General features: G+C 39.3%; 1 protein-coding gene across 12 annotated transcripts in view; it reads left to right on the forward strand.

Moving 5' to 3' along the window:
• The window catches only part of PHF20 (PHD finger protein 20), a 73,749-nt gene that overhangs the window by 1,612 nt on the left and 44,198 nt on the right, over positions 1–27,939 (forward strand). For 4 of the 12 annotated variants that reach the window (XM_027472710.3, XM_027472716.3, XM_027472717.3 and 1 more), the window contains exons 2-12: positions 716–762; positions 2,210–2,257; positions 5,043–5,097; positions 11,556–11,670; positions 17,925–18,096; positions 18,276–18,360; positions 18,874–18,953; positions 22,785–23,172; positions 23,561–23,668; positions 25,085–25,261; positions 26,037–26,207. In XM_027472710.3, coding sequence (XP_027328511.1) covers positions 11,588–11,670; positions 17,925–18,096; positions 18,276–18,360; positions 18,874–18,953; positions 22,785–23,172; positions 23,561–23,668; positions 25,085–25,261; positions 26,037–26,207 — 1,264 coding nt within the window. In that variant the 5' untranslated portion in view covers positions 716–762; positions 2,210–2,257; positions 5,043–5,097; positions 11,556–11,587. Of the gene's footprint in view, positions 1–715; positions 763–2,209; positions 2,271–2,400; positions 2,491–5,042; positions 5,098–6,699; positions 6,828–11,555; positions 11,671–17,924; positions 18,097–18,275; positions 18,361–18,873; positions 18,954–22,784; positions 23,173–23,560; positions 23,669–25,084; positions 25,262–26,036; positions 26,208–27,939 lie in introns of those variants that run through there. The other 8 variants (XM_027472713.3, XM_038166451.2, XM_027472711.3 and 5 more) reach the window with 8 other exon arrangements.

Below are 27,939 nucleotides of genomic sequence, written 5' to 3' on the forward strand. Positions count from 1 at the left end.
GTCCGAGAGTAAAATCTCCTTTCCTGTAATCCAGAGTACCTAATTAAGGTCAAGTTGGGAATGAGGCTAGAATAGTAGCTGCTCATAACAGTGCTGCCTTGATGGAAATGTAAGAAGCATATAATTAATTCTTACCTTTAATTGGATAAGTTCTCTGAAGCTCTTTTTCTTGCTCTTATGGTTCCTGGTTAACCTAAGCCATGATATTGGCCTAAATTCTCCCCCTTGGCCAGGGAAGGAGGGTGCAATCCCTAATTTAATTGTAGGGGATATTAAATTCTCTGTCACTGCATCTTTTATTTATATCCGTGTTGCTGGCCGCTCAGTATTGTCTGTGGCTGTAATTTGTCAAACCTTGACAGAAGCTGCCACTGTTGCTGCACTGCTGCCACTTGTCTTCCCGTGCTGCCCATATGGCGCTGTCCTGTGCAGATGTGAGCTGGGCTAAAGAATATACATGGGGGGAGGATTTACTGTTGAGCCCAGTAAGTGCTTGCCTCAGTATTTAAACTGCATTCTTGATGGTCGCCTAATTGTGTAGATGTAGAAGGTTTTGTTGTTGTTTTTTCTTTTTAAGAATAATTGCAGATACCTTGCACATAGTGGCACATCACATTGAGAAGTCTTGTGAAGTGTTCGTAACACGTCTGTTCTTTTTATTTTTAATTATTTATTCCTTATTATCTTCAAAGTTTTCTCCCTTGCTTGCTTACAGGTTTTTGTTGAATTCTTGTGCCTCCTGTAGGAAAAGACTGTTTTCAGGTAAGAAATAGTAACTTACACCTTTCAGTTTGTCTTTACTGTCAAAATGCCAGTAGCTATATGACGTCTGTTGTTCAAAAACCTGTTGGGTCTGGTGCATTTTAAGTCATTGTTCTTATGAAAGTGGTTTTTTTTTGTGTGTGTGCAAGCACCATGTTTAAGTGGTATTGTAAGTGCAGGTGCATAGCATGTCCAGTGCTTATTGATGTGTGTCACAGAAGATAACGCCGGTTAGAATGTAGTATTTACAGCTTTTTGAGACTGCTTGCTAATTTCTTGACGTGCCTTTGTGTGGTTTCACTGGGTTTGAGAACTTTCGGCAAGCCTTGTCTGGATTTAGCCAGCTGCAATCTGTCTAGTCTTTTTGTGAACTCTGTTTCAGGTAGGTTTCTGAAATAGGTTGGAAAGAAATGTACCTGTGTCAGTCTGTATCTCTACGTACCATGTTTTTTTTGGGGGGTGGGAAGCTACTGGTTAGTGGGTTGGGTTTTGTTCTGTTATGTTTTGTTTTGTTGTTTGTTTTTTTTTTTTTTAGTATGAAGTTGGCATGGAAGAGCCTTTCTGGTCTTGTTGTTGAGATTAATATACTAGTTTAAAATCAGGCTTATTCTTTTGCTATTTATACTCAGAACTTCTCTACCAGAGAAATGGAGAATATCCTCTGGTTCTGCATAATGTTTTAGTGAAGGCCCTACCTTGAATGTCTTGTGTTCCAGCTTTAAAATTGGATGTTTTTAGGACACGAATGGCAGTGCCATTGATAGGGCTTGAGTTAGGGTTTCCTTTAGTTTTAAATCTGAAACCTAAAAAGCTTCAGTAATGTAGCAGAGCTCACAAAAAGCACCAGACTTGAGTTGCTGCTTGACTCTACTGAAAGTTGCTAATGGCTTCTGCATCACACAATCCCCTGTATTTATATAGGTCCTCTGCCTAGGTTACGGCTCCATCTTCTCAGTATTGCTGTTACTGGTATTGTGAAAACATGCACTGACTTTTTTTTTCCCTGATGCCCTTTCATCTCTGAGCTGGGGGATGAGTCTGCAAGCAGCTTTTAAGAGCACCTCTTTCCTTTTGTCTTGTAATGAAGCTGTGAAGTTGCATCTTCCTTATAGTGTGACACATACACAGATACGTGTCCATAACGTATTATTGTGAATGAAAATGTAGTTTGCTTCATCAAATCTCAAGCCAGTGTAATTTGCAGGTTCACTTTCATTGGCTGTGGTGAATATATCCTGTTCTTTAACAGGGAGGGTAGGTTTGGTCCTGCCCAGTGAAGAAGCAGACTACTTGAAAATAATGAAACCGGGACTGCCATGTCTAAGTGTCAGAACACTGAGTACTGGCTTGTTGTAAAAGTGGCATAAAGGATTTTCAGTGGTTGGTGGTGCAGGTGGTGTAGATTCAATGGAAAATGTTTCTTTTTTTTTTTATGAATTCTTTTTAGGTTGACTTCTTCAAAGAAGCAGAAGTCCAGGTCCAGTTGCTGCTGCAGGTAGTGTTACCAGGTCATTTCTGTGTTTTTCTTTTTATTTCATCCACTTTCAGTTGTTGCCTCTTACTCTGATAGCTGCAATACATGTTGATGCTCGTTGATAAGAAAAATCTTAGGTTCAACAATAACCTGTAAATATACAGGGTGTCACTGGGACATCCAGAGTGACCTCAAAGCCAGGAGCTGGACATCAGGTCACAAATAAGGAGTTGGTCAATCTACTACCTGAAGTTGTAAGTACCACCTTAAGTATTTTCTCTCTCAAATGTGGATTCTTCTTGAATACCAAGATGGTGCTTTTAGAAGTGATGTAGATGGTAATACTTCAATGCCACCTTAGCACTTAAAAGTTGGCAACTGTTTCCCTCAGAGTATGAAATAGTATTGGACTCAGTACTGGAGGTCATGAAAGCAAGCAGAAAATACATAGGCAAATTGAAGTCACGTCCTTTAGCCCTGCTGTTATTTTTTTTAAAGGTATATTCTTTTTAAGAAGAAATCTGCTGTCTTTGCACAATAATGAGTTTGCCACATGAGTTTTTGAGCCCAAGTGTTGTTCGTTTCCTCATCTGCATCTCAAGGAAGCTCGGCAAACAGTTGGCACCTTTTCCAGGGATCTGAAGGATGCACAAGGAACTTAGTGTGTTGTGGTTGTTTTTCTATTGCTTTTGAGGGAGTATAGAATGGGAATAAGAAATGGTCTACTTCTTTTATATACCTTTCTTGATTGGCAAAGGCTCTGTAAGCCCACAGTTAGCCATTAGGCAGGGCAAAAATATTTTCTTGGAGATGGTTATATACTCAGTGCATTCAGCATCATGAAGTGGTGTTATGCAACCTCAGGTAGATAAACAGGAGAAATTGTGTTGAGGTGCCCAATCTGCAGACTAAATTAGAACAATTCAGGTTGCTGTAGCTTGTTTCTACCAAACTCTTGCTCTTTGGAGAAGCTTTGCAAATATTGACTTGGAGAAGATTTGTAGATGAAGAAAATGTTCTTGGAGAATCTCTTTGTTTACTTTGCACATGACGAAAATGCACATCCGTATGCCATGTGATGGATGTGATTTATTCGACAGAGGATGTCTGTTAAAGGAAGAGGACTGCATTTGGTCATCTTAGCTTGAGTTTGTTTACTTAGCTATACATGCGTGGCATGCTCATTGCAGCATGGATTGATGTGATGAACTTTGTGGTGATTTAGAGAAGTTTTTCGTAGGAAATGATTCAGCTTGCTTGAGCAGTCTGCAGGTCTTTTAGTTTTTAAACATTTGAACTCAGGAGAGAGTTCTTGCTGTTTGATAGATTAATTTACACCTTAAAATTTCCTTCACACTGAACTTAATCTTTCTTAACTAAGATCTAAAATCAGAGAGATTTTAAGAATCTTAAGTTGCTGGATTTATTCAATGACAGAATTGTTTCACATCAGTCTTTTTTTTCCCTTGATTTTTTTAGGCTGCTTTTTTGAAGTAGTAGTCAGAATTTCTTCTAAATATTTTTTTTTGTGTGTGTATATATATATATATATATACACACACCTGAAATATTAAGAAAACACAAGTTTTATGCTATATCTGAAAATCCATGCTTATTATAGTATGTTATTTGAACTAGTTGAAGGCTTTTATTGCGGATAGGAGTTTGATTGTTTTTCAAATTACCCGTACTAAAAGATCACTTCTTAAGAAACTCTAAGATACAAAGTTTTGCAGCAGAAATCCACCAGTATGAGTATAAATTGTATTACATCAGACATAATGACTTTTATGAATCCCAGTTTGCTGTAATTATTTGGTAAAAGAATTTTGATGTGCTTCCAAATTGAGAGTGCTCAGGCATGTTGACCCTTTGACTCAGATCTGGCAGTCTTGGCTTTGTTTGTGGGCTGCTTCTCATATTTGGACATCTCAGAATTGAAGCTTTTTTTAAGCTTCCATCCTCAGAGTTAAAGAAAGTTTAGGCAATAAGAATGTAATTGGTACAGTGACATTTCTGGGCTTCTCTCAGTAGTAGTTGTCATTGAACTCATGGGAAGAAAAGAGGGGTTTGGGGTAGAGTAGTTGTACTCAAGTCTCTGCTTCAGATACACTTGTTTTAAAATCTTACCTGCCAAATAGTGATTAGCTGGAAAAGTGGCACTTAAAATCTTTTTTAAATGAGATAAAAGGAAGAAAACCACCAGTAGGAACTTGTTTTGTATTTGGCAGTCTTTTGGAAGAGATGGTGAGCACAGATTGTGATCCTCTCTGCTGGACATTTAGCCTGGTGTTTTGTCTAGGGCTGTACGTTCTCAATGTGTGTGATAAAACTGAAGATATTCTGTAATTTTCTTTAAGTGCAGTTCTGACTACATGGTAGGTTTAAATTGTTAATAATTTATTCAAACATATGCAGCTTGAATGTTAAGTTAGTTGCACATACAAAGTTTTATATACTGTCTACTCGCTTACTTTATGGAGTTATTCTGAAATACCTGGTGCAGAAAGAAGCAATAACAATGAAGTTACTGGTGGCTTCTAGTTCTTGAAGGATAAATGATGGAGAAATTTGATCAGGGTACTCGGGGGGGGGGGGAGAGGAGAGTGGAATGTCTGTAAGGACCTTATAGTTCATCTATAATTTGGATCACAGCAGCCTGGTGACCCTCTGTATTGTAGTATTTTCAGATTAAGTTGATATTCCAGAGGTAATACTGTATGATTCTCTGTAGAGGAAATACTTTTTTGATCTCTGAAGTACTGTTTGTCTCAGAATTCATGAGTATTTTTTTCATTTTCTATAGTTGTACAGCAGTGTTTGGAATGTTCGTGGCCAAATAAGCAACGTGTTTCTTCTTGGTGAGTATAATAATGGATTTCCAATTTTCTTAAATGTAGCTTCTCTTTCTTTAATCTTTTACAGTTTTGTTTTAAATTCATGTTTTTCTTAATTCTTGCAAAGGCACTGTTGATCATATTCCTATAAATCTAACTCTGGTACTCTTAAAACAGGCATTGCAGACTTTCAGATGAAGGAAAAAACAGCAGTTTGGTTAAAGTAGTTCTTCTTAAATGCAGTTTGTTTTATTTAGGAAAAATTTGCTTTATTTCATGTGGCTTAAGCTCTTTTCCAAAATCTTTTTGCTTGTTCAGTGTGCGTGTGTTTCTTTTATCATTAGTGTGTTACAAGGAGGAAAAAAAAAAAAGAAGAAACCAGAATAGTTAAGTGGGAGATAAAAATGACTGAAAACATTCTTTTCAGTATTGAGTACTTATTTCTTTAATTGCACTTGGTAATCTAAATAGGCTTCGTTACAGAAAAAAATGTTTTCCTCTTTTTTTGAGGTGCCTGTGTTCATAATATCTGCTTCCGTGTTGGTCTCATCACCAATTTGAATCGGCAGCGTAGTTGTATGTGATACTGTTGATAGGATGAAAATGGCATTCTCGCTGTCTTAGGGAGAACATGAGGATCTTGACCCAGGAAGGGTAGTTTGTTTGCTAACATCCCTTCACTTTTGTCACTGAGTGCTTCGAGTAAATCTTGGCTTCTCTGTGTAGAGAAGAGGGTAAATGTAGGTTTTCTACTGGTGTCTGTTAGTCTACATTTGTAAACTAGAAGTATGTCTGAAATAAAATACTAAGTTTTATGCTTTGAGTGAATGTTTTTGGTGTTAAGGAGTTAGCTATACAGTATTACAGAAGTTGCACGTGTCAGTTCAGGATCCAGTTTAGGTGTTGTGTTGCAGTTTATTTTCTGTGTTGTTGATTGAGTCTGGCAAACTTCTAAAGCAAGAAGTAAGTATTGGTTAAGATCTAGCTGAAAATACTGCAAGGTGTACCGCAGTACAGCTACTTGTAGTGCGGTGTCTTGTTTGGAGTGTCTTTGGGATAGAAAAACTGAGATGTTAGTGTTCTTGGGAATTTGTTGCGATGTCTAATAGTCTTCATGTTTAGTCCAGATTTTTTCCTGGTTTTGCTCCTATTGCATTAAAAGAACAGAAGAAAATAAAAAAGAACTTGATTGAATATCTGCAGCATTGTGTTTGAAAAAAACAGTGACAAGCATCTCTCCTGTAAGTTATGTCCTGAAACTTTCTCATCTTGCTGTGAAATGGTGTGTACAAACAAAATATGAAGCAGAACCAGAGGATTCCTTAGATTAATACCTGGTACAGGAACTGTTTTCTAAGTTTAGGATAAAATACGGTGAGGCATACTTTACAGTAGCACTGAAGCTCTAGGCAAAACTTGTTAGGCATGGCACAGGCAAAGAAAAAAAGTCTGTTGTAATCAGCCTACCCAGTCAGTGCCAAAATAGTTCTCAAAAATGGTGGTTAAACGTTAGTGAGATTCTTATGCTTAGTCTCCATAAGATGCCATTGGTATTGTATAATATAAATGGTGTCTGTAAGTACTGTCTTGCAGTCTGATACGGCCATTACCTTTTCTCATCTGCAGGTTTGTGGTTTCAGCACAGCATGGCTGTGGTCATCCACTTGCAAGGTCTTCGATTGTGGTGGGGACCATGGACTTCTCTGGATTGACCATCCCTGATGGGGGCATGCATATTGTAGGGGGTGAACTGGGTGAGGCTTCCCTTGTTTTACCACTGATGCAAGGGCTGGTGTGATGTATGCAGATGGTATAAATAAGAGGTCAAAAGTAATTCTTGCTGAGCAGTAAAAACCGTATATGCAAAATGTGGTTGGACTTGGTCCTTGGCAGTTTCAGAATGTGCATTTAGATGTGCTAGCAGTGTTGTTATGCTGTCTAGCGCTGGAGTGAATGGCAGAGTCAGCTTATGCTTTGTGGAATCTACTCTTATCCTGTCTTAGCATAGAAACTGCTTATACTGCTATATGTAAAGGAAGCAAAATACATTTGGGTTTTCTGTTGCTTGTATAGGACCTATATTTCAAGTCTTGGGGCTAGGTTTAGAAGTCCAGCTTTGAGTTATGCTTGTACTGCATCTCCAGAGAACACAGGACAACCTCTTGTTGGTTCCTTTCACTCCCCAGTTTCTCAAGTGCTTTTTGTTAAACTGATACCTTTTCTACCTACCCTGCCTCCTCTTTTCTGTAGTCCTATGGAACCACCGGTAATGTAGAATGCCTGTTGGAATTGGACAGCAAGCTTACCACTCCAAATAAAACTTAATACTGTTTTGTACTGAGTGTTTAAGTATTACTGTTTTAATGCAATCTGGCAAAGCTAACCACGCTCCTTTATGAAGCCAGAGAAGTATGGTTATTCATCAAGTTCCTCGTTTTTTGTGAATTGGGCTGTGCTAGGAGGGTAGAAGGAGATCCCTGGTTTGGCACTGTTAAAGTACAAAGATAATAAGGCTGAACTGTGGGAGCGAATTTGCCTTCTAAGCTGCTGATGAAATACTGAAGTAATACTCAGTTTAGAAGTGGAAGTGGTTTAAAGGCAGGGTTTTGTTTTGGTGTGATTGTAGGGAATGTTTCGGTCATAGTCACGAGTGATTTGGAAGACATTGTTTGCAAAGGTAGCTAAGGTTTTGGAAAAGACTGCAGTGATTCTGCAGTTTTCAGAGAGAAAATAAGAGGCTGGTATTAGTGACTCTGCCATAATTGCTCAGTTACATTTTACATGACAATATGAAACAATTTCTAGAGGAACCTTCTTCTATCAAAACTTACTGATGCTCCAGATTTGGGGCTAAGCACTCATGGGAGCTTAAAACTGAAGAGAGTAGGAAATGCTACAGCTGAGAGTATGCAGGACCTGTTTAGTGGAGCAGAAGACTTGTTCTGAAAGACAAAAAAAAAAAAAAATCATGATTCCCAAAGGGATCTATTAATTTAAGTGTATTCTTCTCTGTGTTGTCCTTACATATAAATGTACCTTCCTAATTGGTACCTGTAAGTATTTGAATAGTCTTTTAAATCTAAATTGCTTCACCCTGACTCGTACGGGGAAGGTAAGGATCTCTCTTCTAAACACCAGAAGTGTGTGCTTCTACTCACACAGATTTGGAAATGCGTTCTGTTGAAACTAGCAACTTGTCCAAGTTCTAGAGTAGCGGTTTCTGAAATGCTCCTGATTTTCATAGTGGAATAAGAAGGTTTAGAGAGAAGACTTTCAGCTTTGGGGGTAGATGTAGTAACCACCGCTTGCTTTTCTTGTGGTCTCGAACACTTGAGGAAGATGGATTCCTGGAGTTACCAAAGTGAAAGGTCTGCCCATGTCTTGTTTTAGTTGCCAAGTCACTATAAATTAATTTTCTGCTAGACACTGTCTGCAGTTGTTTTTAATAATCTGTTCTGGTATAGTTTAAAGTTTTTTAGGTAGTTATTGCAGAATTGGACAGAGAATCTAAGATATGAACCATGAAGCGGAGGAAAAACACTGCTCAGTGTTGTCTCTCTGAGCAGTGAGGTACTCCAGAAGGTCAAGGTCATGCTGGTGCAACGTGGAGGGGTTTGGGTTTGCCTGATGGCCCTGTTCACAAAGAGCTATGTCATGCCTCCCAGTGAAAGTTTTATCATCTGCTTTCAGCCTTTCTGTAGGGCTGTACATTTAAGCGTAGGACTGTTGAGCTTCTCTGCTGACTTAGCTGTGTTTTGTAATGTTCTGCCAAGTGTATATCTGCTGGAGGAAGCAGTTCCTGAAACGAACTGCAAGTGAAGAAGACAGCCTGGTTTGCAGGGCATGTGAGCATAGGGACTGCTGGATTGAGATAACAGGATCAGAGGGATGCGAGAACTCGAAGGACCCCAAATTTCACAATGTGGAAGGGGAGAAGAAGGAAGAACATGGGGAAGGGGTGGTGATGTGGGTGGTATTTTCCCTAAATTTTCTGCTCTTGTTTAACTTCCTGATCAGTTGCCTTGTAACAGGCTTGGCTGAGGGGTAGGAAGTGTGTGCTCTAACAAATGGTGGTGTTCAGCTGACCAGCTGTGAGGAGGAAAGTTCAGTTTTAGAGGACCTGCAGCCCCTCTAAGTAAAATTAAATGACTTCTGCTGTTTTTTTCAGATTTCCCTCTTGTTGTGATGCTCTTTAATTCTTTTTATTTTGATATTTAACTGAAACCTTCCTTGACAAAGTTGCTGACGTTTATGTGTAGAAGCCCTATTGTACCAGATACTGCCACTGAAGTCGCGAGGCTGGTATGCTCCTCTTGCAGGAGAACTGGAATGAGTGCCTTGCAGCTTTTCCTGAGGGGGGGTCCCCTGTAGAGCTTCATCAGTGTACTTGTGGCATTAGGAGTACTTGGTCTTTGCGTGTTCCTATCAGTGAGATGGAAAGCAAGTTTACTTGGACAAGAGTCAACTTGCAGCCCCAAGTTACAAGCATTAAGCAACACGTGTGTCTACTTTGTGTTGGGAGGCATCGAATTCTGTTGCTAATGCCAGAAAGTGATATTTCATTGATGTAGATCTGTGGAGGAAGTACAGGATGTTTGTTTTGAGGTGTAGGTGGATAAGCTGTTTAAAAAAAAAAAAATTTCAGTTACTTCTTAGATTTTCAGAATAGCATTAATTGTTGGTGGGATTTTTTTTATATTCTTAGTATTTTTTCTTCAGAATGTAACCCCCCAGTTTTCTTTAATTTCCTTTCCCCTTCCCTTTTCTAATTAAAAGCTATGGAGCTGGAAGGTAACACCCACACACCCAAATGTCTAGCCATGTAAGACAGCACTGGTTCTGGTTCCTGGACTGATTCAGAGCCATGCTGAGCTAGTCAGCTGTTTATCAGATACTCAAGAGAAGTAACTTGCAGTGATTCTCAGTTCCTAGGTGGCTGAAATACCTTGCAGGTAGTGTCAATGAATCACTGTGTAGTGAATTGAGCGTGCTGCCAATAGCAGTTTTTTTTTTTTTTCCCCTATACCTTTGCATGTTGTTTTAATAGTAGAGAAGGTAGGTATAAAGCTGTGCTTCAGAGGAAGAGAACAGGTAATCTTTTGGTAGAGCAGTTTCTTTGTAATGTGCTTGTGTTGCTTGAGGTTGTGGGGGTGCCTATATGGCCCTCCTGTGACAAATGGTCTGGTATAGAAAGTATGTCAGTGGAATAGCTTTTCTCTGCAATAGAAGCTTTATGACTTTCTTTAAGACTTTTGGTTTCCAAACCACATTTGAACTTTGAGTAGTTCTTCATAAAATAATGTTAATCTTTTTAGAGGTGCAGCTCAGCAGATGCCATTGCTGTTAATCTATTCTGTGAAAGAAAGTGCTACTGCTTACTTCAGTTGCCTGTGCATGTCTACTCATTCTTGTAGCATGACAGTTGTTGGTTTTTTTTTTAAATTTAGTTTGCATCCATTTTATGCACCTTTATTTGAATCCTCAAGATACAGGAGGAGATTCTTCCCTCTGAGGGTGGTTTAGGTTTGCCTGATGGCCCTGTCCAGGTTGCCCAGAGGAGCTGTGGCTGCCCCATCCCTGGCAGTGCCCAAGGCCAGGCTGGATGGGGCTGGGGGCGGGCTGGGCTGGGGGCAGGGGCCCCTGCCCATGGCAAGGGTTGGGGCTGGGTGGGCTTTAGGGCTCCTTCCAACCCAAACCAGTCTGTGATATTCTGTAATGGCTTCTTACTGTAGGCTACAAAGCATACTCCAATTTTTGGATCTTGTGAGCTTAAAGACTACAGGAATGGATCATAATTTGTATCTAATTGTGGGAAGTGACTGACAAAAATTCGGGAGAAGTAGCTCCTGATCAGGCTTTATTCAAAATGTACCTTTGGCAAGATTTCTTAAAATGTTTATCTGTTGGAAACATGTGTTAAGAGACTTTTGATTTTCTGGTTAAAATGGTGAAGAGGGAAGAAAACACAAATATGGTAACAGTTTAGGCAGTTTCTAAAGTTGGTTAAAGTATCTGTGTGATTCTTTAAACTCCTGCATTTGTAGTGATGAGGTAACGTAGCATTTGAGAGTGTTTTACTAACATAGTAGATTTTGAAAGATTGTTACTACGTATGTTTTTGCCCACTTCCTATTTACTGGATTCCTTGTTTTCCTTAAAACCAGGAAGGGGAGGGGGGAAATAATATGAAACTTTTCTCTCAGTCTTGAATAAACATTGGGTTGCAGAGTTCTTAATTGACTGACAGACAAAGCTTGAGCTTCAATCTTTCCTTGTCTGGTAGCTATCCTTTTGAACACATTTCTTGAATGATTCTGCACACTATCGCTTGGGAACTCCTGTTTAAGAGGTAATTGTCCCCACTGGTTCCTGTGAACAAGAAATACCAGGGTCCCTTAACATCTAGCTTTTGGGGGTTATGGTGCATAAGTTTATTTTGTATGTGTCTTGATTAGTGATTGATATTTAATTGCATTTTTCAGGGGAATAAAATCAGCAGTGTTGATTTTACAAAATGACAAAACATCCTCCGAATAGAAGAGGGATCAACTTTGAGGTGGGAGCCCAGTTGGAAGCCCGTGACAGATTAAAAAACTGGTATATTTTTAAAAACATTCATATTATATTAACTCTAAGTCTTTAATATATTAAACATTTTATATTGATACCGTATTTAGAGTCCTGGTCGTTTGTTTTTAGGAAAGTAGTTAATTTCTAGCAGTTTATATACCAGTGCTTAAAATGGGCAATACATGCTGATCTGTTGTGCTGGCCTTTTAAAACGTGTACTAGTGCTGTATGTCTGGGAAATAGGACTACACAGACCTAGCAGGGCTTCAGACTGGTACTCTGCAGTTCACGTTTTGACTCTGTGCTATACACAGAGTAGTCATTGTGAAGAGATAAATCCTTTGAAGAATAGAGTACCCCAGGTAGATCCTCAGTGCTTTCTTTCCCGTTGCTGTTAAGAAGTTGTAGGATTTAAAGTCTGAAATTGTTATAGCCCGAGGGTGGTCAGCCACCAAATTAATGAACTGGATGGGGAAATGCTATTAAGTTTGGAATGCTATAGAGCTTGTCTTGCAGACTCGAGTTGTGAGGAAGATTTAGCAACTGCAGCAGGAGGGGAAAAAAGCCCTAAAAGTTAACTTGGGGTAACTGAGCCAATTTAGGCTAAGTTTGAGTCAACTTCAAACCTTCTGTTTAGGTAATGTTAAATGTAGCTCTTTATGGAAAGAATATGAAACACAAATATTAAGTTATATTTTATGTTGCCTTTCCTGTGTGACTGAGAGTTGCATAGGTAAGGCTTCAGCCTGAATCTGCATGTATCTTTTGTATTCTTGAGCTTTGTTTATGCGAGAAGTAATTGTCAAGCCTACAAAAAAGGTTTCTTAGCCTGTCTGTAGTGTAGGCTTACTAGAGGTACAGTGTAATATAGATCACATTTGAGTAAGACTAAAAATTCTGGTTAGTAACTACCTATCTGATGTGTTTGGAGAACAACAGTGGCTCAGAGTATGTAGCGCTTACATGGGAAAAGTTGGCAGGCTGGGATGGAATTCAACACCCACTACTTTCCACGTATCCCTTGACTTAAATTGGAATTTTGTATATACTAAGTGTCCAAAACCAAACACTTACTTTTTAAAAGCTCTTAATTTTAATTGACCTGCATGTTCTGCATGTTCTGCAACTTAGTTTTGATTTTTTTTTCTTTGCTTGCTGAGTTTTGGAAACCTGGGTCAGGAAGTCCATGTTTCCTTGACTGGTAATCTCCATATATTTCTGTATTAAGGGGTTATGAACCAAAACCTTTAAAAACTGAGGGCTTATTTTCTCTTAGCAGCATTAGCAGCGACAGACTGGGGATACCTGTCCAATCTCTTTCATAGAAGGTATGGAATGTAGAGGACAGCAGACTATTTTTCTGTGATACTTTCACCTGCTCCTGCATGAACAGGACCACTCTCTGATATGGCTACAATGTACTCCTTTTATGTGGATCTAAAATTTTCTGTTTCCAGATGCTATCTCTTCTCCTTCTAGATCTTCAGAGGTCCAAGCTTTTTGTTTTGTTGCTATCTTGGTACTTAAACATAGGCAGAGGTCTCCTCTTTGAACAGAGGGCTGCCTTTGATTTCTGTGCTCAATACCAAACACACTAGTCAATTAGTGGGCCGGTATCGCTTCTCAAATTGCAGTAGTGCTTTGGGAAGTGTTTCATATCAGAGCCTCATTTACCTGCCTTTCATGGCAGCAACTCTTACCCTGGAATGCTAGTTCAGGACTTCCACGGTGTTTGGATATGATGCCAGCCTCCCAGCCCTATTGAATAGAAAAAGTTTGCACATGCCAGCAGAGGAGTCAGTGTAACAGCTGCTCCTTGCCAGACTGCAAAGTGAATGTTGTGTCACTTAGATCGCATCTCAAAGGTTGCTTTGGTGTATCTTAATGATCACAGTGTATTGAATGTGTGCTTAAATTCCTGATGGTGGTTGTCTGGGTAACCTTCTAGGCTTGAACTCCAGAGAGTAGAGTGAGTACTTTGGTGCTTGCCTTATTTTAAAGGCTTGGCTGAGCTGTTATAATGGTTATAATGAAACTTTTGATTCTAGTTGAGGTTCTTGAGTATTGAGATCAAGATTACTCTTCCTAGGATAATTTTACTGCCCTGTTATGGTAAAGATTGTTTAATTGTACATGCTGTCAGAATTTTGTTCCACTACTGAAAGGATGGAAGCTCATAGCTGTTGTCCCTGTAGACGTGTCTGTTCTTCTTTGTGTTGTCTTGACTACAGTAAGCTCCTCCTTTCCTAGCTCCAAGAAAAAAGGGGTGTTACAGCACTTGCAATTAAGTATATAGGAAAGGGATACAAATTATTCCAAGGGAAGGGATACAAATTATTCCAGTGCTGAGAGAAGGGAAGTATTTCTAGTCAGCACTGTGATTTTAAATTTCCAAATACTCCTACAAAGAAAATGGGAGGGCTTTACACTTGTCCGTACAAGAAACTTATTTTCATATTGTTTGCTGTGCTCTGACAGCTGTAGTCTGAAGTTGGCAGTCACTGCTAATCCCTGTCTGATAAAGAGTTGAGCTGTTTTGAGATTTTGAGTGTTGCTTGGGTGTTCTTATCAAAACTTATTCCCATAGTTTGTGATTCTTGGTGGTTTTCCCTTGCTTTCTGTTTAGCTAGCTCATTAGGCATAAGACCTTGAAAGATACAAGCTCATGGTTCCTTTTGAATTGATCTGGAAGGCCATCTGTTTCAGTCTCCTGATAAATCGTAGGAAGTTGTCTGATTGCAGCTTGTTTTTCACAGGTTGTTGGGTAAATACTCAAATCAGTCTCTGCTGGTGATTTCTTGCCCCAAATCAGTTAGTTGCTCTGAAAGCCCATGGAGCCATGCTTCCTTTGTGGTTTGGGAGAGGACGGCCCATACCTGGATGCCTGGCAGTCTGATCTTTTCATGCCTTGTAGTCCAGACTTCAGCTGTTGGCTTTTCACTTTGCGTATCCTTCCATAGTGTGTTTTCCTGATTAAACAAGTTCCTTAAGTTACATCTGTCCCATGGTAAGTTCACAGGCTTTTTGGATATCCCTACAACGTTCATAAAAGGCATGTGCTGTATTGTTTCTACCACTTCTGTGCATATTTGTGTGGACTTCAGGAGGCACAACACTTTGAAGGCTAGGGGATAAATGCTGGAGGAAGAAAGCTTGCAGTGTCCATGTGTAGTGTTCAGAGCTGTTGAGAACCTGTGAACTTTTTTACTTCACTTTAATGTTTCCAGGCACAAGGCATTGCCATGGTGCTTCGTAGCTGAAAGGAAGGTTGTGTTGGGGAGCGCCGTTGAAGTTTCTAGCTAGATGTAGCAGAGCTTCTAATAGATCCCGTGTTCCAGTTGAGCACTGACTGTTGTTCACTGATGGGGGTTGCCTGAAAAAGGGAGGATGTTCAGCCTTCCCTGTATGTTATCCAGGAACTGCAGTTCACCCACACTGGCTCTCAGCCAGGCTAAAAATTGAGGCTTGCTGTCAAGTATGTTTTTGCTGCTATTGTTGCTAGATCAGTGTCTCCCCCCCTATCAGGGGGTCTTTAGAAGGTGAGATGGAATAGGTGCGTATGGTACTGGTGTGCAGTTCCCAGATTGCAGTTCTTGTGAAGGATCCTGTTCTTCCCTTCCCTGTATGAAGAAGGGAATAGTCTTGGACTGTATAGTTCATTGAGTCCTGTCATGTGGGCACGTCTCCCCTGCAGGAGAAAATTAGTGGATTGCGTGGGTTTATCAGAGATGGATGTCTTTGTAGAACAGATCATTAGTTTAAGTCTGTTCTTGATCATTCTTTATCAGTATCCCTCTTTATCTTTGAGGATCTGGATGAGCTTCAGGCAAGAACTTCCTTCTGCTGGTCTCTCATTGAGAGGACCTGGAAATTCCTGTCTTCATTTTTGCTGTACTGTGCAGGGAACTGGATAATGCTTTTTGTAGTTACCTCTACTGAGTGTTTTGTAGTTGCTGAGATATGTAAGAGAAAGCTACCTTTAATAGAACTTTCTTATATGTGGAAGGATTTGAATCTTTCTTCCTTATCAACCTGAGCAGTTCTGGGTTTATCTGGACCAATGGGCTGAGGCCAACTGTGTCAAGTTCAACAAGGCCAAGTGCCGGGTCCTGCACCTGGGGCACAACCCCAAGCAGAGCTACAGGCTGGGAGAGGAGTGGTTGGAAAGCTGCCTGGCAGAGAAGGACCTGGGAGTATTGGTGGATAGTCAGCTGAATATGAGCCAGCAGTGTGCTCAGGTGGCCAAGAAGGCCAACAGCATCCTGGCTTGTATAAGAAGTAGTGTGGCCAGCAGGGCTAGGGAGGTGATCGTCCCCCTGTACTCGGCTCTGGTGAGGCTGCACCTCGAGTACTGTGTTCAGTTTTGGGCCCCTCGCTACAAGAAGGACATGGAGGTGCTTGAGCGGGTCCAAAGAAGGGCGACGAAGCTGGTGAGGGGCCTGGAGAACAAGTCTTACAAGGAATGGCTGAGGGAAGCTGGGTTTGGGCAGCCTGGAGAATAGGAGGCTCAGGGGCGACCTTATCGCTCTCTACAGGTACCTTAAAGGATGCTATAGTGAGGTGGGGGTTGGTCTGTTCTCCCACATGCCTGGTGACAGGACGAGGGGGAATGGGCTAACATTGCACCAGGGGAGGTTTAAGTTGGATGTTAGGAAGAACTTCTTTACTGAAAGGGTTGTTAGGCACTGGAATGGGCTGCCCAGGGAAGTGGTTGAGTCACCATCCCTGGAGGTCTTTAAAAGACGTTTAGATGTGGAGCTCAATGATATGGTTTAGTGGAGGACTTGTTAGTGTTAGGTCAGAGGTTGGACCAGGTGATCTTGGGGGTCTCTTCCAACCTAGATGATTCTGTGATTCTTTAAATGCGATATCTCTTGGCCATCACCAGAAAAGGGAAGTTACTTCGTAGGAAGGAAGGGGTAAAGGTATCCCTACCCTAAGTATCTCCTGTCCTATTTTCTTTCTCCTCCATAGCCTTTGCTGCATGTGTTCTGATAATATACAGGAACAGACTAATGGCAAAGCTTGAGGTGAGGTATGTGGTTTTAGGCAGGGCCTTAGGTTGTGGCTGCAGTGCAAGTCTCTGGTGTGGGATATTTGTAGCTCTCTTTGAAGAAGTTATGAACATCTCATATCTGCTGAAGGATTTCAGTTGTAGGTAACCATTCTTTTGGTCCGTATGTGATTGTAAAATAATACTCTGTATTGTATTTTAAGTCTCAATTCATTCTTTTTTTAGTTTTATTTTTAGTGTTAAGCTTAATACTTTTGAAATGCCACTTTTTTATGCTCCTACCCCTTATTCTGTCTTCTTAAGTGTGATCTATAAGTGTGATTTATTAGGTAAAGAATACTTCTGGGTTTGAGTTTTTTTTGTTTTTGTTTTCCTTTAGGCCTTTTTTCCAGAATTTAGTGGGGTCTTGTTTTCAGTTATCTGGAATAAAAACATTGATGAGTAAAGGTTTTCTTCTGGTGCTATTACTGCAGAGGGAAAATTTCAATATTTGGGATGTTATCTTCAGTTGGGATAGTGAAATGTGCTGTGATTCTGAAATACGTACTTAAGTTGCAAATTACCAATGCAATTAAAGAAATGCATAGACTGAGGTCTTCCTGATTAGAAATCACTGTGCGCCCTCTCGCTGATTCCTGTGCTTTCAGTATGCCAAGAGCCTTGTTTGAAATTCCTAGGACTTTGAAAATGGAATTTAACTTTAAGAACCCAGAACTTAAATTGGGTGTAGTGTCTACATTAGACTTATGCAGTTAAACTGAAGAGGCAATTTATGACACATGTTGATGGGTATCTCTGGGAGAAGTTACTGTATTGACCTTCAGATGTTGTTAAGAGGGAGCTGAATCCATCAATTTTGTGTACATGTAAAATTTCTAGGTATGGGGAAGGCTTTCTTGACTTACTGGTATCTAGCTATGTTTTCCACCCCAGACTAGAAACTCCTCAGTTGTCTTCTCTTTCTGTAACCAGTGTTTGCTTTTATGTTGTTCAGTTTTGGGATTCATTCTGTACTGAGCTCCAAGTCATCTGTAGCATTTTTACTGCTTATACAAGCAATAAGTGAAATAATACCGAGAACTTAGAAACTAAAGGTTGTTAGGTACAGTAACATGGATCCCCACCACACCTGGTCAAGCAGTCTTCATCTATTTTGCTTTTGATCATGCAGAAAGCAATCTGCATGTGATGTTTATGCTGTAGTTAGAGTAAGCATATGGGACATATTCATTCTTAACTGAAATATTTTAATCTCTGTTCTGTCCAGGTATCCAGCTCATATTGAAGAAATTGATTATGAAGAAGGAAAAGTGCTTATCCATTTCAAACGCTGGAACCATAGATATGATGAATGGTTTTGTTGGGACAGTCCTTATTTGCGTCCCTTAGAGAAAATACAGTTAAGAAAAGAAGGATTACATGAGGAAGAAGGTTGTGCAGTAAGTAGAAAATAAAGGATATTTGAGAATGTGAAACCGATGTGCTGTTGTTTCATTGCCTGCTGTATAAGTTTTAGGGCTTATTTTAAATACTGGAAAGCTAATTGTTCTGATGTTTTAATAAAGGTGTATATTTCTGTATTTCTAAGATGAAAACACTTTTAAATACTGTCTTGTAGGGTTTTCATATAAATGATCAGGTGTTGGCATGCTGGTCTGACTGTCGCTTCTATCCAGCCAAAGTTACTTCAGTTAACAAAGATGGTAAGGACTCACTTATGTTTTTGTCGTGCTTTTTAGTAGTACATTTATAGTTATGTGCCTTTTTGGTTAAGAGGAGAGAGTACAGAAACAGAAAACAACTGGGACTTTTTTTTAATTACATATCTTAATCTGTCATCAACTCTTACTGTAGCCTTTTGTCCTTCTTATGAACAAAGAACCTTCTGGGTTATCTAGTCAGTAATTGCTTTAAGTGTATATTTGGAGAAAGTTGTTTCTTCCTAAATTTATAATCTAAGGGGTGTGTGTAGTTACAGTAAAACTGATGTCATAGCTGCAGAAACTCTTTACAAAGAGACTTACAAGCATAGTCATGCTTCTTTTTGAGTATCAATTAGTATAGACTTGTTTTTGTGCTGTGCTTTCTTTCCATTGACTGTACCTTGTAAGATCAAGGAGAAAAAACTATCCAGCTTCATTATTGGAGCTGTTAGTGGATATTCTGTTAAATAACTTCTGATCTTTAATACTGTCTGCTTTGTTTTCAAATTTTAGGTACATACACTGTGAAATTTTATGATGGTGTAGTTCAGACTGTCAAAAACATTCATGTCAAAGCTTTTTCCAAAGATCAGGTAAGTAGTGTGTTCATTCTAATATTCTAAAACAGTTGGTGCAAGTAACTAGGTTTGAACTATAAAGTACAAAATGAATGAAACTTCTCTATTGCTAAAATACAGCGCATTTGAAATGAAATCCATTAAACTGGAAAGGGTGTGCAGATCTTCATGGCATGTTCTACAAACTCTGAGGCTCACGTTCTCATGAATACGCTTCTTGAACTAAAGAAGTCGGTCTCTAGACAAAAATTTGTCTAAAAATCCTTGGCAGATTAAGAATTTACATATTAAAACTAGTGGCGGGATACTGGAACACAGTTTGAGATGACTTTTGTGATTATATATACTTTCCCAAGGGATGGGAACTTTGAAGTGAAGGGAGATTATTTATTCCCAGAGTAACTACTAGATTATCTTGGGACCTTTAAGGAAGTTGTCGAGTAGTCTTTCATTCACAGCTTTCAAAAGATGTTTTTCCTAACCACATTCTTCTTCTGAGGCTTGGCTGTTCTACTATCCTTTCACCTGCTCTGTTCTGTGGGTTCAACCTTCAGCTAGCAATGGAAAGTATTAGTGGGCTATTTTAAAGATCTTGTCCTGCTCATGGTGAGAAGAAAGAAGTTGTTTCTATTCAGTTTTCATGTGGATGCTTTGTAGGAAAGGGTGACAAATTCTGATCCTGTTTAACTAAGTTGAAACTTCTAAGTGGGTGCCTCAGAATAACCTGTACCAAAAAAATGGTTTTGTGATCCTTCCTGCCACACGTTTCTATGGTGTAGTTGTAGCCTGTGTTTTTAGTTATGCCCTTTCCTTTTGTTTTTTTTGGTGCTCTCAAGTTTGAACAAAGAAATTGCATCTCTCCCTCAACACAAACCCTAAGTGCAGATTCCAATAATGAACTACTAATAAGCAGAATTTAAATCTATCACTGCTCTGAAGAGAGATGCTACTGCTTTGGCGACATGAGGGTCTGTCTGTTCTCCCAGGCAACAAGCAATAGGATGAAAGGAAATGGCCTTAAGTTGCACCAGGGGAGGTTTAGGTGTTGGATATTAGGAAAAACGTCTTCACTGAAAGGGTTGTGAAGCATTGGAACAGGCTGCCCAGGGATGTCATTGAGTCACCATCCCTGATGGTATTTAAAAGACGTGTAGATGTGGTGCCTAGGGACGTGGTCTAGTGGTAGACTTGGCGATGCTAGATAAATGATTTTAGAGGTGTTTTCCAACCTACATAATTTTGTGATTCTGTTCCTTGGTCTTTTGATTTGTATATCTGCCAGACTGGGAAAAAATATTTCAGACTTGCCACAAAGTGCTCTTTAGGCTTTCAAATGCTAATAATTACGCCTGATTCAGGGTTGACTCATACTCACAAGGGAACTACCTTCACGGCCATGAGAAATATTTCTGCCATATTTAACCTTAAATACATGAAGATGAATGATCTGAAGAGAGATTCTTCATAAAAAGGACAAAATATTTTGTCTCTTATCTCCTGTAGGTGGTTTCTTGTGTTTCTATATGGCTGTAGATAGGTTTTGCAAGGAATAAGTGCTTCTTTTAACCACTGTCTGGGAAGCTTTCTTTTAACTTGAGAGATAAGTTATACCAGAACATTTTGTTCTGTCCTTTAGCGTAACAAAGCATAGAAAGATTTACTTCTGATCGTGTAAACAGAGCTCTAATAAAGTCCTTAAACAGTTGATCTGCTGGAGAGCTCAGGACTCAGTTGTGAATGTGAGTTCCTTGAGGTGTGGATTCAGATGCAGCACTAATGCAGCAGCATGCTGCCAGTGGAATGGAGTGGTCTCGATCTACAGAGGGAAAGGCTGTAGCCATGAAGATGCAAGGAGCTCATGTCTTAGCTGTTTTTAAACAAACAAAAAAAGCCCACCTGGTTTCTGAAGGAAGTTGCATGAACTGGCCTTCTTTTCTATAATGACTACCTTTGTTTCTTTAATTCCCTCTGAAGAAGGAATAACATGTTCCATGAACAGCGATAGTGAAATACTTATAACTTGCACAGAGCGATAGTATTCATGCAAGGACAGACAGCTTTTAAGAATTCAGTAAAACTGAGCTAATTCAAGAGACAATCATAAACACAGTAAGTTTAAGAACAGTTTAAGATAGTTTGTGTTGTGGTACCTCTTTTATTCATATCAGATGGTTCTGTGAGTAACACAACTAATGAAACCTAATGTCTGAGGGTTATTTTTTGAGTGAGGTATTTTTTTTTGTTTGCTTCGGAGCTTTTGTTTTTAAACTGATATGTGAGGTTTCCATTGAAGCTTCTCCTACATTTGTGGTATTCAAGGAATCTATGCAAGAAATTAAAGCAGTGGTTAAAGCAGTGCTCAGGTACTAGTGCTTTTTCTTCATGAGATGATGACAGAATTTCTTCTTTTTGTCTAGCTGTTGTTCTGATATGCACAGCAATTTGTTTTCACGTTATAAAAAAAAATAATAAAATAAAATAACCAAACTGTTTATCACCTCCGCTGAGTATGATTGAAATCATGTCATAGATGGTGGAACAGATGTTTATGTTCACCATTTTATTGTATCAGAATTGTTTCTTAGGACTGTGATCTGGAAATGGCAATCTTAAAAGGCACCAGTTCATGTAATCCACGTACCGATAGGAAGATAGGGGTGGGAAGAGGCAAGCTGTATTATCGTACAAGGAATTACTGAAACTTAAGTGTGTTCTCAGAATTTTGTGTAATTCAAAATAGCTGTTCCGCTTTCTTTTTCTCAAGTGGTATTCAACTTTTTGTTTGAATCAGCCTTCAGTTTTTTCTAGTCTTCTCTTCCTGACCTCGTGCCTTGCTGTGCTATGGCTGGAAAGGAGTCTGGTTTCTTGCTAATGCTTCAAGATACTAGGTAACATGAAGAGGGAAGTTAAACTAAAAGCAGTGTTGACATGTGATCAGATGTAAATTACTGATCAAGGCTCAAAATTAGAAAGCTTCTGTTGATCAGAGCAGAAGTGTTCGGGGATGGCCTGTAGCAGGAGCATTGGAAGGAGGTAACCAGCATCCACCCACCATGTGGTGTTGGGATGAAACCCAATTGCAGCATGCAAAGGGTGTTCAGTAACAGTGAACTGTTGATACAGGGGTGTTCTTTCTGAGTTTGTGCTGCTATATCACAGTTATGGAACAATGAAAAGTGCAAATGAATGAATTGAATGTTATCAGTAGCTTATACTGGACGGGGACTAATAAAGCTTTTGAAGTTTAAAGTCCTTAGTGTTTTTTGATTGTTTCATTTTTAAATACAAGCATGTAGAACTTAACATCATGCAGATGTTGAAGTTGGTGATGTCAGTTGCTTTTTAGATGACTCTACCTAACGCATTTCATAGCAGTGATGATGGCAACCTAAATACTGTTTTATTTTGAGACACTTTTGTTAAAATATGATGACAGGTCTTGTATCCAGGTGATTGAAATGTTTGTCCTTGTCTGTGCTCTTGACTCCCACTCCTCCCTTGGTGTCCTAGGTAAAGTTTAAGTAGCACTGCTCAAGCTGGCATACAACTATGGAGTTGATTACTGGCCCTAACCTGCATATGAGAACCAAGACAGAGAGAGCCTCAGATTAATTCCTTTGACAGTTCAACAGCATAAGTTATACTGTCCTGTTAAAGCAGCGTGTCCATGCTCTGTTGGTTTTTGAACAGTTCAACTACCTTTTAAGTTTTTAATCTGTGGGTTACAACAGAACATATGCCTTTATTTGAAAAGCTGGAAAAAGTGCAAGTCTGCTAAATACAAAGGTGGGGGGAGGACTTTCAGGCTGCAGCAAGTTAATTTTTATATTTCACTCTTTATTATAGAATATTGTGGGTAATGCTAAGCCTAAAGAAAGAGGTAATGAAATTCCATCATCTCCTGAAAAGCGGGAGAAATTTAAAGAACAGAGGAAAGCAACAGGTAATGCCAAGAAAGACAAGAATGAAAAGACATTAAAGACTGAGAAGAGGGTTAAGCAATCTGATAAAGAAGGAAAACTGATAGTCATCTCAGAAAAAGGCAAGGTCTCAGAGAAGAATATATCTAAGAATGGAAAAGAAGATAAAGAGAATATATCAGAGAATGATATGGAATATTCAGTAGATACACAAATTGAGAAGAAGCCTGAGAATGACAATGTAAAGAGTCCCCAGGAAAATGTGAAAGAAACTAAACGAAAACGTGGAAGACCACCAATAACACCTCCAACAGGTATGTAGTTGAACGTAAATGTATATGCCATGTATCAGAAACCCTTGTAAACTCACTTACAAAGAAAACAATCTAATTCTGTCCACAACCTAAGTATCTAGAAGTCTTCAATTTTCTAAAACTTCAGCTTTGGTTTAGGGCAGCTGAGAGCATACTTGTTACTCACATTTGGAGTTCTAATGGTTTGGTTGGCGATTATGAATATTACTTGCCTAAATCTGTGTTAATAAAATATGCCTGTAGTAGGATAAATGCTTGTATGTAGACTGAAAGCCACGGGATACTATTTATGTAGGTCTAGTATTTTAAATTGCAAGACTTGTGAATTTGTTTTAAAGTTTCCCAGCTTTCCATCTAGTCAACTTCTGTTCTCTGTCTAAATATGTAGAACCAAGCTCTCAGACACTGCAGCCAATAACTTTGGAGTTGAGACGTCGGAAAATACCTAAAGGAGGTGAAGTTCCTTCAAAGCGTCCTAGGGTTGAAAGAAACTTGTGTGAGTGTTTTTTTGTTTTGAACTCTTGCAGTATTTGTACGTATAAGCTGAAGTGGAGAAAGAAAGTCTGTGGTATTAATCTTTAACTGTGATATCTGAAATAGAAAAACAGGTGCTGCATTTCCTCTTAAATTGGCTGTTCACATATGGCATCGTTATGCTGAAATTAGCTCCTAAGTCTTGAAAGTTTGGTTTGGATAGAGAAACCACAAGCTGTCATTCTTGACGGATTTCACAGATGTAAGGGAGGTAATAGTTATATTGGCTCTAATACTTAAAAGGTTACAGAAACCCTTCTCTAGGTGGAGAAACTATTCTCATGGAATCATAGAACTAGAGAATAGCTCAAGTTGAAAGGGACCCCCAAGGATCATTGAGTCCTCCTCCTGGTACCACACAGGACCACTAAAAATTAGACCGCATGGCTGAGGGCGTTGTCGAAACACTTCTTGAACTCTGGCAGGCCCACTGGAGCCTGTTCCAGTGCCTGACCAGCCTTTTGGTGGAGAACCTTTCCCTAACCCCCAGCCCAACCCTCCCCTGTCCCAGCTCCAAGCCGTTCCCTTGGGTCCTGTCGCTGTCCCCAGAGAGCAGAGCTCAGCGCCTGCCCCTCCGCTCCCCTCGTGAGGGAGCTGCAGGCTGCTATAAGGCTTCCCCTTGGCCTCCTTTTTCTGGGCTGATCAAACCAAGGGACCTCAGCCGTTCCTCCTATGTCTTGCCCTCCAGACCCTTCACCATCTTTGTAGCCTTTGGACACTTCGTTTGGATGTTTTTAGTTACTAGATGGAGAATTTAGCACATTGCTTCGCAAAGCGACTTTAATCTTAGATAAAAATTCAGATCATTGCAGTCTGATAGCTTCTACTTTTAATATTGTATAATGACATTTAAGGAACTTGAATGTGTTGTTGAGAAAGAATATTACTATAGAAGATGTAATTGTCTGAACAAGGAGATGAAGATCTGAGGAAGTCACTCTTTCCCTTCCTTAGGACCAGAAGGCATTAAAACTTGAGTGCATGCATGCTACCACTTTAGGATCAAAGTTGTTTGTGTCTGAATTGTCACATCTAACTTCTGGTATTACTTACATTTGTGGGATGGTTGCTTTTTAAAGCAATGTTTTATCAGTAAGATAGTGATTGTTATCTTAAATTTGTTAACAAAAGAAAGTATTAAGAGATGTACAAAACAGGCTTTTCTCTGGATTCTATACTTTTTTTTCTGTAACTGTTGATATCCACATAGCTTTGGTGAAGAGGCCTAATCACTAGGGCTATTTGGCTTTTGCTGTTAAACTGAATCATTAAAAACAATTAAAAACCCTCACTGGGAGGAAAATGATCTTTCAAGTTGGCTACTGAGCTATTCAGTAATCCTATGCCTTCATAGTACCATCAGATTTCTCTGTTCTAGCTCAGGAAAAATTGAAGAACTCTTCAGATAACCATGAAAAAGACCAGATCAGGAGGCGGTCTTCAAGACTCTCATCTAGTGTTAGCCATGAGATTTTAAATACAGATCAGGTCACAACTTCAACAGAAATTCAGCCTCTGAAAGATGCAATATCTAACCCAAAGGAGCCTGAGAAGGGTAAGCAGCTTCCTGGTATACTCTGGATTTGGTATAGAAGTCTTCTAGTTGCAAGCACTGTATTTACACTTGCATAACCTGTAATCTGCATTTAAAACCCAATTTGAGTAGCAGTGCAGAGTAAACTCAAGGAAAGCATATTTTAATCTCTACTGCCTTCATTGTTTTTTGTTTCTGATTCCCTGTCCATCAGTAACTCTAGCACTTACCTTGCGTGTAGGGTGCTTTTCCAGTAGAGAGATAACTGGCTGGATCCTTGGCTGCCTTGAGAGGGAGAGCTCCACAGGTTGACAAAAGACTTACAGGAAAAGTTCTGAAGAGATGCAGGTTTTGCTTGCAAAAGTGAAGTAATTACAAAGTTTTAACATTCTTTTGATCGGAAGTAATTTAATTGCTAAACTTAAAATTTAATCCTCTTGAACACTAAAAACACCAACCAAGATGCTTTTATTTTTGGACTGGTTAGAAGTAACGCTTTATTCTTCTATCTTGTCCTTTACTGCCTTTCCCTTTCAGGGAAAGTTCTGACAATGGTATGAGTAGACCTATCCCACCTCTCTGTAATGAGCTGGTAGTCTGTTTTTAAGCAGCTTTTGAATTCAGAGGGTAGATGCAAGTGGTTGTGTTGTAAAAGCTTAATTTTGTGTTAATAAAACAGCAGTATGATCATGGGTGGTTGTTTCTCTACTGTAATATGACGAACACACATTGTTTCAGAATATGCTTTTGTATGCGTTTTACTCAGTTTCCTCTTTTTTTTTCCCCTCCCTTATAGTCCAGTTAGATGTTCCCGTTGAATCTGACCAAAGTTTCAGTGAACAAGCATCCCCTGGAAACACATCGCATAGCACGGTACTCAGTACGGATGCCAGTTTGCAAGAAGAAAAAGCGGAAGACACTGAGTCTTCCTCTGCTGCTGTCGGAACTCAAGAACCTTCTGCTACAGGTTTAAATTCTGATTTTTTTGTTATAATATTAATGCTTTTCTTAAGTCAACTAAGGGCAGGTCCTTCATGCTCTTGAGTGTGACTAACAAATAATACATTTGTGTAATGCTAACTATGGGGGGAAAATTTGTAATTTTACTCCTTATGCACTCAATTTTAATTTCTTGTGAAAGCTTTGGAGGTTGACAGGTTTGGAGGTTTCCAAAAAGCAGAAACCATACTTTTTAAGTGATGGGGTGTAATATTTCTAACATGTGAATGGTGACATTAGTTGGGTTGTTACTTATGTGCTGCAGTGTGTCAGAGTGCTGACGTGGGGGAACCTCAGCTGTGCAATTCTATGCACTCGTGTTTTGGCCTCTGGTACACTTAAACCCTAGAATATTCAGAATTTTTAGTGCAAATGTGTGAAATAGTTCAAACACTTCAGTCTTTCTCAATGTGCAAATACTGTTATTTTATCTTAGAAGTGTAGTTATCTTTCTTTTTCAAATTGAAAGTTCCTATATAGGCAGTAAACTACGCCCAAATATAATGCTGTCCTGTGATTATTTCCTGGAGCTTAAATATTCTTATCCCCAGCTAATTGGGAAAACTTGAACTACAAATTCACTAGTTTACACTCTATCAAGAAAGCTTTAAATTAAATGGACCAGAGCATTTAGAGGAATTCAGAGTTGCTTAGCATTGCTAGAATAACCTCTGTGCTAGCTTTCATCCTGTTTGTTCTTCCAAACTTCCTCTCCTGCTTGCACATCCTCTTTTACCCACCCTGTACAAATGTGTACAGCTGAAACTGTACTAATGAAATTCCCTCTGTTTGCCACTGATAACAATAGCATGTGCATGGGAAGTACATGGGTTGTCTACTAATATTTAAGTCTTAAAGCTCTTTTGATCTTTGTTCTCTTAAACAGTCTGATGATACATACACCTGTTTTCTATGGTATATCCAGCATCTTTTCAGTTGGTATGTGTTGGGCATGATCATTTTGCTTCGTGCCATAATGTGTAATCACAGAGCTATGGGGTTAGTGGTCAAATATTACTTCAAAAAAAAAAAAAATTGCCTCTTGGAAGGGCTTCTGTTTTTTAACTTTAGTACTCATATAGCTTTTCAAGGAGTTTCCCAGTATCTTAGCTTCAAGTGTCTACAAAGTCAACGTAGTATTAAAATTTGTACTAGTGTACATGAACTGGGCTGTTGTTGTAGCTGTATGCTTGTTTTCAGGGATTGCTTTTTAAGGAAAAAAAAAGGTTTTGGGATCTGTAATTCATCAGTATGTCAGGTTACAGCAAACAAAATATATCTAGTAAGTGTGAAAGAACAAATAGACCAAGACTTCGTACTAAAATATTCTGTGTGTATTCAGTGCTGATCGGGGAATCTCTTCCTGTGGAACAAACTTTAAGGAATTGATTGACAGACTTAAGGACTCCAGGAAAAAACTGCTGGTGTTTTAGTTTGACTTTCATACATGTTCAGCTTGAAATCACAGGTGCAGTTTATGTTCATCTTAATATATATTTCTGCTTGAACTTGCATACTATATGTTGAGGTGAGATGCTGTATTTTGTTGGGGAGAAAGTGGGGAAAATAACTATTTGTACATTTGAAACGTAGTGATACTTTTCGGTTTTAGCTTTTGGGGAGCTTAACTCTGGCCCCAGATAAATGGGGTAAGACTTCAGGATAATGCTGATGTGCAACTGAACCATTGATAATTCAAG

Source organism: Anas platyrhynchos, chromosome 21 (assembly GCF_047663525.1).
Source record: "Anas platyrhynchos isolate ZD024472 breed Pekin duck chromosome 21, IASCAAS_PekinDuck_T2T, whole genome shotgun sequence".
NCBI lineage: Eukaryota > Metazoa > Chordata > Aves > Anseriformes > Anatidae > Anas > Anas platyrhynchos.